General features: G+C 41.6%; 1 protein-coding gene across 3 annotated transcripts in view; it reads left to right on the top strand.

Annotated features, from left to right (window-relative positions):
* The window catches only part of tanc1a (tetratricopeptide repeat, ankyrin repeat and coiled-coil containing 1a), a 93,855-nt gene that overhangs the window by 1,320 nt on the left and 72,449 nt on the right, over positions 1-20,086 (top strand). For all 3 annotated transcript variants that reach the window (XM_072683673.1, XM_072683672.1, XM_072683671.1), the window contains exon 2: positions 9,944-10,049. In XM_072683673.1, the coding sequence (XP_072539774.1) occupies positions 9,986-10,049 (64 nt within the window). In that variant the 5' untranslated portion in view covers positions 9,944-9,985. The remainder of the gene's footprint in view (positions 1-9,943; positions 10,050-20,086) is intronic.

Here is a 20,086-nt window from a genome sequence, read left to right as displayed (position 1 = left end):
AGTACTTTTATACAGTACTCTTATACAGTACTCTTATACAGGACTCTTATACAGTACTCTTATACAGTACTCTTATACAGTACTTTTATACAGGACTCTTATACAGGACTCTTATACAGGACTCTTATACAGGACTCTTATACAGTACTTTTATACAGTACTCTTATACAGTACTCTTATACAGGACTTATACAGGAAAATATTAGAATATACACTAATAACATCTGTAGAAAAGTAGTGGTTTTACATCAGCGTGTTCATTAAAACCTCCAAAGCTCTGCTCATGGGAGTCTAGTGTTATTCACAGCTATGGATCAGCTCCTGGTTCAGTAATTCAGCGCTTAATGATGTTCAGATTAAACACGTCCATGTGCTGGCCGGGGGTTTGGAGAGCTACTTTCTTCAGGATGAGAGAGCGGCCCAAGCCGTGTGGAGTTAGACTGAAAGTGTGCTGATAAAGAATATGTACGCTCCATCACTTCTTACTGATACTAGATTATTCTGCCTGCAAGTGCTGAAAAGCTACACGGATTTTTCAGATTTATGCTTAGTTTAAATGGTAAGATGTAAACAGATTGGTGTTAAATGCTCAGTTCTAAGGGAAATTACCAAGTCTGATTGTTTACAGTGATGCTGAATGTAAGCCGACGTCTAAAAAATTAATGGTTTTGGCCTAAAATGCCCAAAATCTTTCTTGATAGAGAGAGAGAGAGAGAGAGAGAATAGATAGAAAAAGGGACATAGGTTTGAAGAGCTACTTTCTTCAGGATGAGATTCTTGTTCATTTTTATTGTATTTATATTGACGTGATCTGTTCTAATGGGATGTGGTGTGGGATTACAAGAATTCATTAATTAGTGCTTAATGTACTGAAGTCAAACTGTTATAGTATGGTATTTAATGGGACCCCCATTTGTTGTAATGAAAAAAAAGCTTGGAGAAAGAGAATCCACATTATTCAAGCTCTCTTCTATCCTTTTCTGTCCCTATATATGCTTCATTTTGGCTGTATTCTATTAAAAAGTGAGTATAATAAGTACTATATGTCCTGAGAGCTTTGTATTTTATTAATATTCAAATAATGGTGAATGCTTGTTGATCTGGTGCTTGTTTTTCCTCTTACACATCTGCTTATTTATGTTTATTTTAATGGGAACTATGCACTGTGCTGTGATATACACTGTCAAATCTGAATATTATGGCCACCACTGGTTTGGGATAAACTTAACGCTATTACATCAGCTCCGCTCACCATGTAGGATCACTCTGTAGTTCTATAATTACAGTCTGTAGCCCATCTGTTTCTCTGCATACTTTGTTAGCCTCTTTTCACCCTATTCCTCAATGATCAGGACCCAACGGGACTACCACAGAGCAGGCATTACTTGGGTGGTGGGTCATTCTCAGCACTGCAGTGGCATGGTGGACATATTGGTGGCATGTTAGTAGTGTGTGTTGTGCTGGTACGAGTGGATCAGACACAGCAGTGCTGCTGGAGTGTTGAAACCCCTCAGCGTCACCGCTGGACTGAGAACAGTCCACCAACCAGAAATATCCAGCCAGCAGCTTCCCAGCGGAGTAGCACCCTGGAGGTGCACCGGCAGCTTATATACACTAATGTCCTATAACATTAAGCCTGCCTGCATAGTACTGTGTAGGTCCTTCTCATGAGTCCAAGACAGGCTGCCTGTACTGGCCGCTGGATACCGGGAACACCCCACGGGATCTACCTGATGTTTTGGGGATGCTCTGACCCAGTAGTCCAGCCATCACAGTTTAGTCCTTTGGACTAACACATTTACTCCCCTTGATGTGCCAGCCCTTGACAGGTGCTATCAGCAAAGCTGATTGGTCAGAATGGTTTAGAAACCTCCACAGAACTCTGTTTAAATGAGCTCTGTTAATGCTCGCCAGTCAGGGGCTCCAGCTGGTCATGGTTGTGCTAGTTTGTGAACGAGTGAGAGAAGTGAAAGGAAGTCTGTGTAGGATGGAGCAAGACAGACTGAGAAATGCTAGAGAGATAAACTAGAGATGCTGGAAGAAACAGAGGACTATTTCTTTCAGAGGGAATGTCTTTCCCACATTGTAAACTGTAAGGTGCAAACTGGCAAACATGGCATTTTAATACATTTATGCAATATAGAAGTTGTTTGCAAAACAGCAAAACAAACAAAAACCTTCTATTTTAAAAACAGCAACTTCATAGAAAAAGGAGACTTTCAGTGTAAAAAGATTTTATTCTTTAAGTCATTTAAGTCATTTTATTCTTTAAGTCAGTCTATTTAAGTCATTTTTGGAGCGTTTTTGTGGTTCAGCCATCATGAACATTTTCACACAATGTAAACTGCCAGATTCAAATTATGTAAAAATGTCCACAATGCCAAAATAAACACACATGGTTTTTGTCTGATAGCAACTAAATGTAGTTATTGACTTTGGTTTTGGGGCTTTTTGGAAGTGGGACAACATAAAATGCAGCAGAACAACCCTAAAAAAGACACATAAAAAAAGACTGTTTGATCATTTTCCCTTAAATCAACATTTGCAGAAATAAATGATGAAAAAAATCTATATAAATAGGAATAAACAAATTCATTAAGTAAGATGCTATCATATCGGGCTGGCATCCAGTCAGCTATTTCATGCTGATGCAGTTTATGCAGTCACTGTTCTCTGTTTATCAATTGTTTATTTTGATAACAGAATTGAGACCCAGCTGAATGTGAACCTTTTCCTGTTATTTACACAGAAACTATTATAAATTACTTGGCAACATTTTAGCATATGATGTGGAGTCCCACAGAGGTCTATTGTAGAGTCTATAAAACTAATGTTAATTGTAAGATTAATGCAGTTATGAGGGTGCAGAACTAAGGTGTATGCCTACATACAGGGTCTTATTATACATTAAGGTGTATTATTCAGTAAGTAAGGGGACTTACTGTGCGGTGCAAACTGGTTGGGCTATTCTTTGGTAATAGAAGTGTGTAATTACACTTTTGGCCTGCTGGTGGGCCATTGGCCATTTAGGAGCTTAAATAGTTAAGTAAAGGCGAGGTCTACACCTGTGATCACTGAACCTTTCCTTTGCATCACTTGGATCTAAATGTGGTTTGACACTCCTTAATTTGCTTCTTTATTCATGCAGGAAACTCTTTCTGTTCACACTGTAATCGTGCTTTTGCACACCTCAGCTTTTTACAGCTTCTCTCATTAGTGCTCGGTGCAATTACGAGCGCTACATTAAATCCTAAAGAGACAAGCAGAGTCAGATTGTGTTGAACGTGAGTTAATAGGTTTCTCACCCTGATAACACACTAAGCTATGTATGTAATAGATAAATCAAAGGGGGTTTGCTGGATTTATAACACAAGACAAAACAAGAGAATCATTGAAAATCAGAATGCAGTACAGTTATTGCTTTTTCGATTACATTTGAATAAAATCTAAATAATATGAACATATGAAAAGCAGTTGTTTGCAAACATAGTTACTGACAATTTTGTGGAGTTTTGGCCAAAAAGAAGAAAAGTAGACAAAATGCAGCAGCATTGACTTAATTGAACATTTGTTTAAAAAGAAAAATACAAAAATGACTAAACAACAATTAATTAAGCACAAAGATGGCATATCAGTGTGATATTCAGTCAGCTACTAAATGAAAGTCTTTTTTATTGACACATGCAGTAATTAATTCTAAGCTCTAAGAGAAAATAGCATACGTCACAATAATCATTTTTTAAAATAATCTCATATATATATAAAATATAAATGTACATATTCTATTTATTATTATATATTTATACATTGTTGCCGTTTCACAACAACTCCAACATTGTCTACTTTACAGGACAAGGGAAAAATACCTTTTAATGGAAGTCAGTGTAAAAAGTGTTTATTCCAAGTCATTTTGGGGGCATTTCTATTGGTCCATTCAGTCAGGTTTTGACACAATGTAAAGACCAAATGCTAACGTGTTAAATGTTAAAGTTAAGCTAATAAACCTGGTGAAACCTTAAGAGAACCTGTGAACCAACCTGTTACCATTACAGTAACAGCTTTCTTGCTCAGCCATCACAGCATGTAACTGTCATCCTCTAATCACACTTCTGTCAGTAAGATAAAACATTTTTCTGTGGTTCAAGGAAGTTTTACATAGCTTCTCACACAACCACTCTGGCCAGAGAGCTTTTGATGTTAGGACCGCACACTTGCGTAAGACCCCTTGCATGTCAGATCATAGTCAGACGCTAAGCTGGGGAGGATATTTAGGCCAGGTTTTCCATATAAGGAAACAAGGCCATTTTCCCTAAGGTTGCAGCCATAAAACCTATTTAAAAGTCTCTGTCCTCATTTCTCACTCGATGGAACAGCGCCACCAACGAGTCTGAGCTTCTTCTGAGCTGTTGTAGCCCTCTTATAATCCACAGGCTTATAAACCCTTCAGGGACTTGCAGTTTAAAGGCATAATATAACTGTAAAATACCACAGGGGCTTGCAAAACTATGAGAGTCATCTTGTCCCGTACATATAGTTACAGCAGTCACAATGCGGCCTCCGTTCTCCATACTTCCAGCCTGATCCTTTCATCCTGCCGTTTCCACCCCGTTCCTGCTCACGCTTGTCATTTTCTATTTTCTATCCTCTGCCATCTGATTAAACATCCTTTTGGTCCAATTAAGCTCAGATTTAAGCATGTGGCCTAAAGAAACATACAATTACGAGAAACTACAAATTAAGCAGTTATTAAAAGTTCAGGGCCAGCGGTGGTCAGACCAGAGCTTTCCAGTTGCTTGGGTTTTTTTGACTCTGCTGGCAAATACACTAAAATTGAAGTCTTAATGCAGTTTTCTGTAGTCTGTAATTTGATATAGGGTAGATGCAAGTGGCCTGTTTTTAGTCAGCCTTAGAAAAATCAGTGTTGTTTGACATTAAGATCTTTCTGATCAGCACTGATGAAGCTTAATGGGCCATTACGAGGCCAAGGAGAAACGAATGCATGGAGTTATTCATTGATTTGTCCCTGCAATGTTTTTAAGCTTCTTATTGAGTTTGTATGGACTTCACTTCATTGAACGTTTGACGTAAAAGCGTTACGCTCCATTTTCGAACTGGTTCTGAAATGTCTAAGGCTGCCTTAGAGTTACCCTGGACTTGCTGTTTCTTGTCCACAAATGTAGTTTGTCATCAGAGAATTTTCGCATTGTAACTCTGTGAGTGTCTCTGAAAGATTTCATGCCTCACTGGCGCTCAGCTGACAGACTTTACAGCACAGATGTGACCACACAAAAAAAAAACAGCAGGTCTGCTTCCTCACTAGGGCACAGCAGAGTTTATAGGCCACACGCCACACTCTAGGTGATGTAAGTATATTACTGGGCTCCATGCCAAGTGTCTCAAGCGGCCTGTGTGGTAAATAAAGGTAAAACAATATAAATAACCATGACCAAGTGTGAACCTGGACGAGGGAGAGCGCAGACTGACGCTTGGAAATGAATACAGGAACCAGGAACAATTTATTCTCTGTGGTTTTCCCCAGTCAGCTCAGCTGCTCCTCCTTGTTCACATCTTCAGTAAGTACACTTTCCTCTGTGTCACTGTAAACAGGCACTGTGTATGCCAGATGGTTTCAGTTAGCATACATTATCCCTGTAATTACAACAGATAGAGCTGAGCGTGTTTGTGTGCGAAGGATTAAAGATAGTGCCTCTTGGCTTGACGTTTAAAGGAATACTTCTGCAGAGAAGTTTGCACAGTTTAAATGGTTTTCTCTCATAAACCACCACTACACACGTTTAGGAGAACAATATCTGCCAATTCCGTCAGCTAAAGGAAGCCTGCATTGTGCTAATGGTTGGAGAGAAAAATGGGGGAGAGGGAGGGCCATCCCACCTACTTTAGCCTTAGCTCGGCCTTCCCTTATAATACGATTCGAGCAACACTGAGTGGGGGAATGTTTGCATGTGCTTCCTCCAGCTAGCCTCTTATTTTCCAACTGCCATTAACACAGCATCCTTGGACAGGTAAACATGCTTGGAGGAGAACTAATAGTTATAATAAATAAATAGGGATGCACGACCGGATATCGTGACAAAAGTAGCTGGATCAGGTATCGGATAATTAGGTCGATCCACAGGACTGGTCCATTCACTAAACCTGATTCCCACATTGACGGTATTCTAGGCCTCATCACTCAGGATCAGAATAACCTACAGACATGCACCTGTAATGGAGTACAGCCATAGCTTCCATATAAGGAGAACTGAGAAGGGTTTATCTTGTTGCCTTAAGTCCCACGTGGTGAGGTATCTGGTTTATTAATTCAACAGTGGTATCAGATCGGTACTGGGTATCAGCTGATATACAGTGATATGCAACAGAAAAAGTAGGATTGGTGCATCCCTACTAATAAACACCTGCAATGGATAATAGGGAGTCATGGAGAAAAGGGAGAGTAATATCCTACTCACCCCGAGAGATCACCCCGGCATCACCAGGGATTTATCTCCCAGTGATAAGGCCAACTTAGTGCAGAATAATCAGTTACAGTCAGCTGTTTTCTTACTCATCTGGCCATGGCTAAAAGGCACAACGCCTGTCATTAAAGTCTCGAGCAGGATGTTAACTTGGTCAGCCTGGTACTTTTCTTTTAGCTGCTTTCAGACATTAGCTTCTCAGGGAACCACCTGGGCAAGGCACAGTTATGACAGCAGCATTTAGCCAGCTAACATAGTGTTTCCTAGATTTATATGGAGACTTCTGAGCTGATAGAGTAGCTGACACAGTAATTAATGACGCTGAGGGTACAATGGATATTACGTTGGAAAGGAACTTTTGTTGGAGTGAAGCAGTGTTTGCCTGCTCTCTAAGCTAAAGCTTGTATCTACTGCTTATAAGGACACTATAATCGAGCAAGAGTAGCACAGCAAATAAACAGCACTCAACAGCATCAGGTTGGTCTCTGAGAATTGAGTCTTTGTCCTCTAAACTTGGGTCCTCCAGAATCAAGAAGTTGTGCTGTGGAAATAACCACTGAAAGCATGTTTTGAGTGCAGCGGGTCTTTAGATTCCTAGGGAATTAAAGGTGAACAATTAGCAAAACCAGTGCAAGCAAAAGTCCCTATATTTCTCAAAAGAAAGGGATAATCGTTCAAAAGTGTCAGATTCCAACTAGCCCAGTGACCATGCCACAACAATGCGCCCTTTGGGTTCATAGCACAATCCACTCGGTACAGTTTAAGATGCCAGTAATCCATCCCTACTCTTAGCCTCACTACAATGGCATATCCTGACTGTATATGTTTGTATGTGTGTGTGTGTGTGTGTGTGTGTGTGTGTGTGTGTGAGGCACAGAGGCAGGGCCCTGAGGAGCTGATGTGATCCTTGATCCTTCCTGCATGACCCCACTTCCTGCGAAGCACATGTGCTTTCGGCTCCAGGAAGTGGTGGCTGATGGGAAAATGGCATGGCTGGCCATGGCTAGGCACACTCTCTGTGAAGTCTCTTTCATGATGGCTTTCAAGCCCACGTCTCCGAGCGGCAGGATGTGGTCTCTTTCAAATCCAAGCAATTAGTATCAGACCCAGCCAGCTGATTCCGCAGACCATGCGCCATTTTCAAGGCGGGCTGGTGCAGATTAGTTTTGCTGTTCGACCCAGCAGCGACTAATCAATGCCAGAGAGTTTATCTCAGAAAGTCTTTACTGCACTTGAAGGAAAGTCTGACTGTGGTTACTCCGGTGGTGTAAGGCACACTTTGTTGCTCTCTAAAACCCTTCAGCACACATGGAGGCTGTTAACATGTTTCTCGACTATTTTGACGTTTACAGCTTGCGGCCGTAGCTATACTTACGAGTTGTCTTGCATGTCGGACGTGATCCGGTTCACCGACACAATAGCAAAAGTAATTCCAATATCAATTTCAGAGCGCTGTTTCCCCCATGCATTATGCAGCGTTGCTCTGTCAAACCGTGTTGGTTTATACCCTGCAGTTCTGTGGCTGTGCTGTAAGGGAATCTGCAGAGGCTAGGGGCCTTCGTCTGTATGAAAGCGCTCATTATGAGTGTCTTAAACCCCAAACCATAGGCCTGCACCGTGCTATTTTAATAATTCCAGACTTATTTCCCATGAACCTATATTCAGGGTTGTTTCTAGCCCCTTGTGCTTTTTGAGCCAAGCACTGTAAACCACAATGTAAGAACATCTTTAAAGAACCATACCAGACTTTAGTGTCTCTGCACAATAGTGGCATAGCCCCCAGTATATCAAGCATATTTCCAAGTGCTGATCTGTGTTTAGCTTGAAACGCAAAAACTGTTTCTGGTTCAGCCCACTCACATTATGAACAGTGGGAGAGAACATTCAGCCTGTACTGGACAATGAACTGGACAGCCAGGCAGGGCACATCCATCCTGCTATTTTAGGCCAAGTGGCAGTCTGGTAGACGTGTTGGTATTTCCTCTGATTGTCTGGAAGACGGCCCTGGTGTTAAGAGCCAGGCACCCTCTTTTATGTACTGAACATTTCAAGGACGGCCATACATTGGTATTGGAAATGGATCGTAACTGGTAGAGGTTGAGGATTAAGGGGTTGCTTTCAGTTTACTATTATACTCAAATGGAAATAATCTGTTACATATTCAGATACATTTCAGTTACACAGCAGTGCTGCATAACTCCAGCGGCATTGGGTTCTGGCATCTCTCACTCCAGTGTCTGTCTGTGAGAAGTGTCTGGGTGTGTTCTCCTCATGTCTGCATGGGCTTCGTTCAGGTATTTAGTTTTCCTCCCAAAAACATGGTTTGCCCCATAGATGTGAGTAAGTAAAGGGGTGTGTGGGGTACCCTGCTATGGAGATTCTGGGTAGGATCCCATCCCCCGGACCCTGCAGACGTACCGCAAATGACCCTTACCAGAAAGGAGCAAAGAAGAAGCTCTGGCCCTTGGTTAACCCGCAGTATAGCTTCCTCCAGTCAGCCTTTCTCTTTCCTCCTGTGATCTAAGCGTTAGCTTTTAGCCGTTTTAGCAGCGATTTCACATTCTCCTAACATGCCTGTTGTGTTTCGCCCAGAAAGGCTTTCTCGAATGTGTGTACATTTTGTGGTGTAAATGTAATTAGTAAAGGCTGTTCTCATAAATTCACATTTTTCTGCATTCTAAGACACTTTTAAAATTCTCTTTTATTAAGGTTTTTGATTGTGTCTGTTGTTTTGTTTTGCAGTAGTGGCAGATTATTCTGCTATTCAGATACTCTCCCATACCTAGTACAGTGATGTTTATTCAAAATGTGTGGCACCTCATCCAGGTAATCCAGAACAATCACACTGTTTGTAATAAAATCTGCAGTTGATAAGTGTTCTTTGATGAGCCCCGACAAAGTCCTTGATCTGCTTAGAAAAGCATTTAACACTATCATCATATTACCTGCACCTCAACCTTACCCTACACATAATCTACCACACCTAAACCTAATTCTAACCTTAACCTAACCTAAATTTAACCTAAAGTTTAACCTAACCCAATAATTTCATTACCTGAACCTACACCTCAACCTAAACGTACCCTAACCTTAACCATGGTAAGTGAAATGTCCTGGAGTTTCTATCCATGTTTCTGTTTGCATGGCGGTCCAGTCTATAGCCAGCTTTAATTAAATGTGGAATGTTGAGAATCTCAACAACACTTTTTTTTACTACTTCACAGTTTCAGACACAGATTCTACCACAGTTGAAAATGAGTTTAGTGTGATGCTCTTCGTGTTGCCCTGTTGTGAAAAGGAAAATCTGATTTTCTTTGGAATGTGAGGAAAATCTCATTGCAGCTTACGGACAACCATGCTTCCTAAGGGCAAAAAAAGGCATCCGGAGGTGTGGAAGTACAAGAGGAAATTTCCATCAACACTGCATTGGTCCTGACTGAAGTCAATGTGTGGCTTTCTTTTGGCAGGTGTAGAGTGAAAGCAGAAGAAGCGCTTGAAAGGATCTCATCATGTTCAGGGCAGCACAGAAGAGTGGACAAGAAAGAGGAGGGAGAGGGAGGAAAAGGGATGCAGGTAAAAAAGATAAGTTCATTTACCGCCTGTTGAGTGTGCCAATACTGGACCATGCTTGGTTTCCTTCCTGAAGCTTTTGAGGGACACACGTTCTTGACAACATGTTAATTCTTATGCGTGTTTGTGTTTAGATTTCATACTGTATTGTGCTGTAACTCCACTCTGTGTACAGTATGTTTTGAATAGCCTCAAGCGAGCCGGAGTAATCGCTGTAAATGTGCCCATTCACATCATAGCAGGGTAACTGTTGAGTTGTGTAATTGGCTTATCTCTCCTGCATGTGGCTGCGAAGACTGGAGACAGGACCTGATTTCCTTGGGGAAATGCTTCTGGGTTTGGGTGTATCTAATCTTATTGGCTGAAGGTTTGCTCAGGCTGATACTTGTCTTGTGTACGTTTCCTACTGTACTAAGTGAAAAATCATATCTAGACTGTGCAAGCTTTTTTCCAATGTGAAAAAAACACGCACACACACACACACACACACACATATTCACAGTCTGTACTTCTAGCTTTCTAGCTGTTCTAGCTTACTGTTAGCTAACTACTTAAACACAAATCAATCGACTATCTATCACCTATCAGTTGTCAAATCCACCCAGACAATCATCACTAGCAGATGAAACCTCATAACCTTTTTTTTTTTGTTTTATTTGTTCTTCATTTTGGACAATAATGCTAATATGATTATCATGGGAATGGGAATTTCATTTTTTACTTGTTTATTCATTAGCAAAAAATAGTTTGAATAAAAACGCAGTTCTTGTATAATGAGTTGACCTCCATACAAGTACTTGGACAGTCATGCACGATTTGCTTTTGTTAATTTTTGCACCTTTCACACTGAGTAAAGCAGCATTTTCATCAGTGGCGATCTGTTATTATGCCGTCCTAAAGTGCCAAACAGTGGTAGGGCCAGGACCATGGAACAGCACAGCTGACGCAGGCTGAAGCTCCATGCTTAGAAAAGTAGAAGCAGCTGAAAAAGGCAGCTGAACAGATACTGGAACAGCCTGGATATTTAGAACTGGTACAGCCAAAGGAGCAGGCAGCCATGACATGAGCAGACCTGGGAGCAGCACAGGAGCAAATTGGGGAGCCACCACAGGTGGGGCATCTCGGGGAACCACCACAGGTGAGGCAGCTTGGGGAGCCACCAAAGTGGGGCGTCTAAGGAAACCACCACACTGGCACAGTGAAGGCAGGTGGGCCTCTAGCGGCATGCGCAGAGGCAGGCGGGCCTGCAGCTATGTCCACAGAGGCAGGAGTGCCTGCAGTGGCGTCCAAAGAGACAGACAGGTCTGCAGCAACGTCCACTTAGGTAGGTGTGCCTGCAACAACATCCATGAAAAGAGGGAGGTCTGCAAGAGGGACAGGTGCTTTAGTCTTCATACTTGCTGTGTCCCCATTGGCCTGCTTATGGACACAGAGTCTGTACCCGTTACCATATGGCAGCCCCCAAAAACCCCTGAAAGGTTTTCCTCTTTCTTTTTAAACAGGGGGTCAAATGCCAACCACAATAGACATCAGAACCTGGCTAATCAGTGAGTAGCCTTGTAAATACCAACCCATACACAAGTCATTCCTTTTAAGGCAGCTCCGGTAACCAGGGACATGATCAAGGGAAGTTACCTGTACCTCCTCAGAACGAAAAGACGTACAGACAAGTAATAAAGGCACTTACTTACAAAGGGCCACAACTCTTCCATAACTTCCTGGGGAGGGCCATCTGGAAGGTCTTTCAGTCAACGGCTCATTTGCCTCTGTGCAGATCATTATGAAATGAATTGGATAATTATGTATTTACATGTTACTTCTATGGGTTAACCCCAGGTTCAGAGCCATCACTCTGTCAAGGAAACTGTGGTAGTGGGACCCTTGTCCAGTGAGGCCTGGTGTAATGACCTCACTCGGTTCGCACAACGTCATGTTTCCATGACAGCCCCGCTAAGCTCCATTCACTGCTCTGCACCACATCTGAGACAGGATCCTTCCGTCTGACTGTAGCTGCACAGCTGGCCCTGATTCTACTCCCCACAGACTCCCTCGATGGAGGCACTCCAATTAACCTCATTCATCCTCGCTGCACATCACTCGCTCGCTCACTTTAAGTGTGTCAAGTCAAGTTTGAGAGCAAACAAACAGCACCTAACCCACATACGGAAAAGTTTGCTTCTCATACTCCACTTCCAGAAAGCTTTCTAAGGATCATGCAGAGCCCCTCTTGCTGTTGCACTCTCTCTCGCACACTCAACCCTAAATGGTTTTGATAGTTACTTAGCTCTTTGTTTGAAGCTTACAAACACCAGAGAGCTCCCTCCGGATCTGACGCTGAGAGAAGCGTCTCGATTGGTTAGAGAGGATGGCACACACGCTGCTCCATGTGGCCTCTGCTGAGCCATATTGCTCATGAACTATTCAACACACCTTATGTTGAATTGCTGCTGAGGATGCTGTCTGCTGTGTTACTGAGCGCAGTACCAGAAGGTACGCTAATGCTTTACACGCCCCATTGTCTCCACTGTTCTAACTTTCAGTGAACAGCTTCATCAGTGACGTTAAATACATCTGTTAAGTATTCAAGCAACTAATCTAGTGAAAGTCTTACAGCAAGCATAAATACTTCAAATAAATACAGAAAACAGGCAACAAATACCTAGCATGATTATGGTAGGCCAAAATGGTCTGTGGCTTCAAATTCCCGCTGTTATGGTCGTTGTTAAGTTTGACCAGTCTGAGTTTGATCTCCAGGGCCTGTGGTGCATGTTACACAATTGGGGGGAATGTTAGGATGATTCTAAGGGCCTGTGACTGACACTAAAAATGGATTAATTGAGTATCTGGGCAGAATTGTTGTGGTGCCCAGTATAATATCTTTCCATGGGGCCCAAAATGCCTAGCAGCACCCTTATATACAGTGACTGAATGGTTGGTTCGTAGTGTTGGATGCAGGAGAAATGGGCAGAAATGGCCTTTTGACAAGGGCCAAATTGTTATGGTCAGAGCATTTCCAAAAAGGCAAGACTTGCAGGGTGCTCCTGGTCAGCAGCGGTGAGTACTAGTTAGACCAAAGCCAGCAAAAGAGTGTTGGTCCCCAGACTCATCGTTGTGAGAGGGCAACGAAGGCTATGCCAACTGATCCAAATGTGTTGCTCTTATAATGCAACACACAGTTCATCCCAGCCTGTAGCCACAGACCATTCAGAGTCCCATGCCAACCCCTGTCCACAATAGAAATGGTCCTTGGAGCACCTGGTCAAGTACATACAAGTCCGTGCTTGCTGTTCCTTTGCTTGTGGAATGTGCTGGAACACCACATCTGATTTTTGGAGGCTCCTCTTCACCTCATCTCACCTCAACAAGTCTTGCTGCTAGGATCTGCTGCTAGATAACGTAGGACACCGTCATAGGTCTTGTAGAGTAAGCTGTTTTGGTGGCACTTGGTAGATCAGCAACATATTATGTAAGTTTGCACATAATGTTTGGGTTCATCTGTTGCTGCTCAATTTATTGGAAACTCTCTCTTCCATCTGTGGAATAAGACTTCTGATCCAGTATTTCTTGTATGGTGGAGAATTCTCTCCGCAGCAGTGATAGCAAAATGCATTTAGTGCACTTGTAACACCAGCACAACACACAGTTCATATATGTCCAAATGTTTGTGGACACGCCTCTAATGAATGCATACATCTATTTTAATTGCTGACAGAGATGTTCAAATAGCATTGGCTAGAGAGGTATAAAGCTCCCCAGCATTGAGCTGTGGGGCAGTGGAACTCTGGAGTTCTACTGGAATGATGGTCGGTGCATCATCCAGTACTTTTGGCTATGTTTTGGGGAGTTGAGGATTGGGTAGTGATCCTCCACATTCTTTTCGCTGAATGCAATCATATCCTCACAGCTGTGCTCCAGAATCTAGTAGAAAGCCTTCTTCCCTGGACAGTGGAGACAGATACTCCAACAAAAGCAGAAGAAACCCTTTTTAATACCCTTGATTTCAGAAGAAACACTGAATGAGCAGGTGTCTCAATACTTTTGTCCATATACTGTATAATGGTGTGTTTCCATTGATGTGCCGTCAAGTGGGCAGTGGTCAATGAATATGAGTGTTTCTTTTTATGTGGCTTGTCCATTCATTTGTAGACGTCCTGCATCCTGACCGCCGCATCCTGACAAAGTATAAAAGTGTGTTTGTTTGTGTTAGTATGTTTATTATAAGAGTGGATGAACACTAATTTCCACCAGGCTCTACTATCTCCTACAGTCTATTTACTGCCCTCATAAAGCCTCCTGTGTTTCTCATGAGGGAACTGCTCTGAAGCCCACAGCAACATAGAGAAGAATGAGTGGAAACTTGGCATCTCGGTGCCAGACGCCGCAAAGCCTGCTCCCAGCCACAGGGGATGGCTCGCTGATAGCTTGCACGGTTTACATTCAGACACATAAGCTGACTTTTCAAAAGTATGGCCAGTGTTGGGATAGTTAGTCCAAACTTCTCTCTACTTCAGAATAAATGTGCTCTAAAAGGTTCTTTGAGCGATGCCCTAGAAGAATCCCTTTTGCTTCCATCCAGAACTATGGATGTACCTGAGGCATGATGAGTGTTTTCTTATTCCTGTGAGAGCAACAGCTGTACAAAGAGAAGCACCAGAAACAGAACTAGAAGCACACTTCGAGAGTCCAAAATATGGTCACCCTAACTGTCTTCAGCCGCTTTTCCACCAGGCAGTGAGGTGTGGTGGAGTATGGGTACTAGTCCAAATACAGGTACTTTTACATTGCAAAACAGTACCTGTAAAAGTAGAAACCTGCCCAATCTAAGACCCTCTGTGCTGTGAGGGTCTGATTTGGCAGATTACCACTTTTACAGGGACTGTTTACAGATAGTTCCATATTTAATAGATATTCCTTTATGATAGAGCTAGAGTGACCATATTTTGGTGGACACTGGGGGTACACAGGTGTCCACTGTGGTTAACATGTTATGGCTGGGGGACATTGTGTATATGTGAGAGTGGGGGTTATATACCTCTAAATCCTTGCAGCTATGTACATAACATTAACACATAGGCATTTTCTCATTAACGACAAATAAATAGCCTATATGACCAAATCCTGTTCAGTTCTCTTGGTGTCACTTTAGTTCCCCCACCCCAATATTTCTTTGCCTATAACTGATTTGTGTTTAATTAAGTTTGTTTTAGCGATTTGTAGGCTATGATAATTTGACTGTGTGAGGAAACAGTCTGACCAATGTTTGCATGTAGATTCAGACAGATATACAAAACAGTTCTCACAAGCATTCTCTGAGCCCGGAGTAGTGTTGTCAGCTGCGCTGTTCTCCCAATTACAGGTCAGTGCAGCATTAGCATGATTTTTTAGCTGTTATTTTAAGCTAAAAATGCTACATAAAGCTGCTTTATTATTATAATATGTATCCTGTATAATGAGCTACAAATACAGTAGGTGTTAGTTTGTAGGTGCTTTTTTTTATCATAATTTGCTCTCCTGCTCCTGGTTTTGGCATTGACTTTGACTCGACCTCTACGCTTGACTCATTCATTGACATTCCCTCACCCTTACAGGCTCACTCATTCACACTATTGTCTGTTCGCTCACTCTCTCACTCACACATGCCTTCACTCAGTCCTTTTTTAATTTTTCCACTCTTGCCACTCTCATTCACTCCCCCTCTCCCTCTTTCAGTCTCATTTTATTTCGCAGGACAGACCTTTTTAATCCTTTCAGAAAAACGGCTTTGTCTGGGATTTCTTTCCCGCTTTCATGTATTGACATTCCAGAAATAGAGTATTGGATTTTAGCATTCTTTTGGCTTTGAACCAGCAGCTCGGTAAAGGTTGCATCCAGGGATTTTGTGAAATGGAAGGCCCTGTTTGATGTGTAATAGGTGCAGACAAATACAGTGTAGCTCTAGGGGAAGGTGTTGAGGCAGGTTGTGTGTTTGGGTGCATTTCAAGTCATTTTGGCCTATTTTTAAATCTGTCAGTTTGTTATGAAGCAGTAGCCCCTTAACACCCCAAGGCTTATTACACACTAAGGTGTAACTAAAAGGTGGGCCGATTCTTTGGTAATAGAAGTTTGTAATAACATTTTCGGCCCACTGGCGGTACAAATGCTTTTTAAGGGTTTAACACAATGTAAAGGGAAGAGTTATGAGGTTTTGGTATTACTGCATTAATACGTACAGTCGTAAAGACGTCCATACTTCCAGGTGTATGTGGCCATGAACCCCTCTTTGTAAGTACCAGGTGTTTTTTAGATTGATAAGGAAATGTGGAATGCTATGGGACATATGACATGGATTCCAAGGGGTTTATAAGGTTGGGTTTTGTTCATTAAAGCCTGAATTACACATTCTAAAAGATTCATTCAATATGCATTAAATTATTATTATATTCTTTATTAGTACATAATTGGGGGACTGTTATGAAAATCACTAATAACTGCATTATTAAGGCCTATTCATATGAAGTACAAATGCCTTGCCTTCTGTGCTCTGCAAACGGGGCTAGACACTCCGTTTTGAGACGCTCTCAAATTTCCTCTCTTTGTTTTCCTCTGCTCCCTGTCTGCCTTTGCTTTCTTTTATTTCCCTCCTCCACATGAGTGCTCATTAGAGAGGGAAGCTATGATTTGCAGTTCTTTGTGGCCATAAACAGACTAGGATGCACCTAGACAAACTTAAAAAATAGCTACATACAGTCTGTAAAGGACTGACAGTCATTCCTCAGCCTTTCAGCTCTGCTCCGCCATGTGTTTTCTTGAACCTCCGCATTTTTATAGTATCCGTTTTGAATTGGTGCCTGAGTTTAACGCCTTTGTACGGCACAAAAAACCAAACAGGCTCAAATTGAAAAATGTACACAGCGTCACAGTTCATCGTTTTAGGACTGTGTAAAAGACATCATTCATTTACATGAGTTTAACAAAACTTGACGTGCATATTTTTTAGTCTGTAAAAATCAGAATAGGCCTTTAGTTGTAATAAACACTGTTACCACCCTGGTATGCAAATGAATGAGCATAATTTACTACCTAAATGTACATGTTATTAGTGTGTAAGTGAAAGCACTTTGGGTCATGTGGGTTCTAGATAGTGCAAGGTTTATTGTTCTGTGAGTCTGTTGCTACGTTAGAGTTAATTAGAGTTTAATAAGTCACTAATACATCAGGAACTGCCCCATACTCTACAGTGAGGTTTATACTCATTACTAATTAGAGACTAAAAAGCACTAAATTAATATTTAAATAATATTTTATTAATAATTAAAATTGATCAGGTATCAGTACCGGACTGATATCAGAAGAAAAGTAATAAATCTGATCCAATCTGGCTGCTACATGCTGAGTAATAGATATTTCAGTTCTTTGTTGCACACTGTTCAAAGTTCTAGGAACTTTTAGATGGTTTTCAATTTGAAACTGTGAAAGAGCTCCTTAAGGTGCTTCGAGGAACCCTCAAGGAACCTATTTCTTCTTAATGCCTTTTCTTAAAGGTTCCTTAAAGCACCTTAAGAGGTTTCAAATGGTAAAACCTCCAAATGTTCCTCACGGAACTTATACTTCTATCAGTGTAGGTTAAGCTATAGGTTATATGCTTTTTTGGCCTCATTATGGGGCTACTTGTACAATTTTACACTCATACCTCCTGGATAGCTGTAATACTACCCATTAGCTTACATTACAGCACCAACTTGGCTGAGACACAGCAGTTGAGTAAACAAGCAAAAATAAACACTTTTAGGTACTTTTATGCTTGAAACGTGTAAAATGCAAAAATCCCGTAGTTGTGTGTTGTGTTTGTGGAAGAAGGCTGCATCTGTGTTCTGAGTGCTGAGTTCTGTTGTGAGTAAGCAGGTCTCAGGTTTTAAACCCATTGCCAGTGTTGTCTTAGCTGTGATGGTGCCCACATCCTGCTGACTCAGCAGACATGCTCAGGCTGTCCACACCAGCTGCCTTCTGTCCACTCCTTAAAGTTAAATACTGCGTTTTTTGATGCTAATAAGAACACTTCTGATCATACCAGGAAAAGCCCCACAAGACCTGCCTGACGTTTTGGAGATGTTTTTAATTCTTATGCTTGTCAATTTGTCCTGCTTTTAACACCAACAACACCTTCAAGAATTGACTGTTCACTTGCTACCTAATATATCCACCCATTGACAGTTGCCACTGTAGTTGACGATAATCACTGTTTTTCACTTCACCTGTTAGCGGTGCTAAAGTTAAGAGTACAAGATTAGTGTATTATTTCTGTTTTGTACAGTTGGGCACACCAAGGTCTCAGTCCCTAATTAGCTTGTTATGGCCATGGCTTGTTCATAGTCATCGATACAAATGGCCAGGTGATGCAAATTTGAAATCTTGATCCAGTCCCGACCGGGAGCCGACACCTGCTCTAATAACATATTCCTGGATCAGCTCTGTCCTTCAAATCTTCTTCCAACAATCAGCAGCCATGGGCTTACTTAAGCAACTGGCGAACGCTCTGAACGTTAAACTAACTTATGCTCAGAAAGCAGAAGACTTTAAGGTAGTTTTCAGGTAGCGGTTTCTTTAGTTCAGAACATGATTAAGAAAGGGCAGGTCGACACATTAACAACCAGAACCCCACCTTCGACTACAAAAGACTTTCAGAAAGATTTAGCAGACTCTAAAGTGGTGGTGCACTGTTCTACTGTGCGGTCATTTCATCTTTAACCTTTGGAGATTAGTTCATGTTCAACTCACTTAAATATTCACAATAACAGATTTGTTTTGATTTTGATCAGGGGTGCCCCCAACTTTGCTTCCCACTGTATACATCCTACTCCTTTTTCTGGTGTTCTCCAGTTGTCCTGTTTTTTGTTTTTTTTGTTCAAACTCACAGATGACACACTTCTTTTGGTATTTTCCTGTTTTTTATATTACCTATTTCTCTTTGCTTCATATTGCTATATTTTTAAGGAGCCATCTAGGAGGCAAAGGAGCTGAATTGGACAAATTGAACGGTACTTATATGGCATTCTGTAGCACTGCAACCAGTTTATGAGTGAGTTAAGTACTAATTAAGGAGCCTGCGCCCATGAAACTTTATGGCTGGTTGAGAATGAGCGAGACAGGATGTTGATTTTAAATGAATTGCATGCCAGATGTCAGGGGTGGCAGATTATGGAAGTGCAACTACAAGCTGTTGTTGTGTAAAGCTTCTCCTTTATGTTGAACAGGGCCTATATGTTCCTGGCTGTGTTCTAATGTATGTAAATTACATCTAAGTTTAATTGTCTACCCCCTTTAGACATGCTTTCCTCCTCCATAGCACTAGAGTTCTTGTATTTGTTTAAAGGGACCTCTGCTGGGAACTGACATAACAGTTAGTACTCGAGTGATGTTATCTGTACGCCTGGTTTCCAATGTAATTACCACATGGATTACTTCCAAACTGTGGTGAACTCACCCCGACAAACTGTGATCAAGTTCTTGACAAAGCAACAGTACAACAGTAAAACGCTGGGGCTGGAGAACATGTGTTCTAATTAAAACAGAAGGACAAAGAAAAAGAGCGAGAGAGAGTCAGGGAGAGAGAGACCCTGACACAGTGGGAGGGAGAGAGGAGTGTGGTGTGTATATAAAGGAGTTGTATATGGTATGCTTCACTTAAAGCCTTGCATATCTCAAATTTGATGACTCCCTGCTTCATGTGGTGCTGAAAGGAAGTGTTCTGTTTTCCCTAACATGACACTTTAGGTCATTTTCTGGGGTTAAAGGTTGGGAATGGACAGAAACACCTATGTGTAAAGCATGGTTAGAGATGCAGAGTGTCAGGTTTCGGTTCTTTTTGGTTTCAAAACCAAAAAATGAATTGAAATTGAAAAGTATCTGTACCGGGCTGATATCAGAAGAAAAATAATGAATCTGATCCAAATTGCATAGTTTTAGACAACATAACAACCGTATTCACCATTAGTGTTGGACACAGATGGAATTTGTCTTCTGCCTTTAATCCCTCCATACAGTGAACACACTCTTGCACATTA

The sequence above is a fragment of the Salminus brasiliensis genome, chromosome 7 (assembly GCF_030463535.1).
Source record: "Salminus brasiliensis chromosome 7, fSalBra1.hap2, whole genome shotgun sequence".
NCBI lineage: Eukaryota > Metazoa > Chordata > Actinopteri > Characiformes > Bryconidae > Salminus > Salminus brasiliensis.
This window is presented reverse-complemented; position numbering and strand designations above follow the sequence as displayed.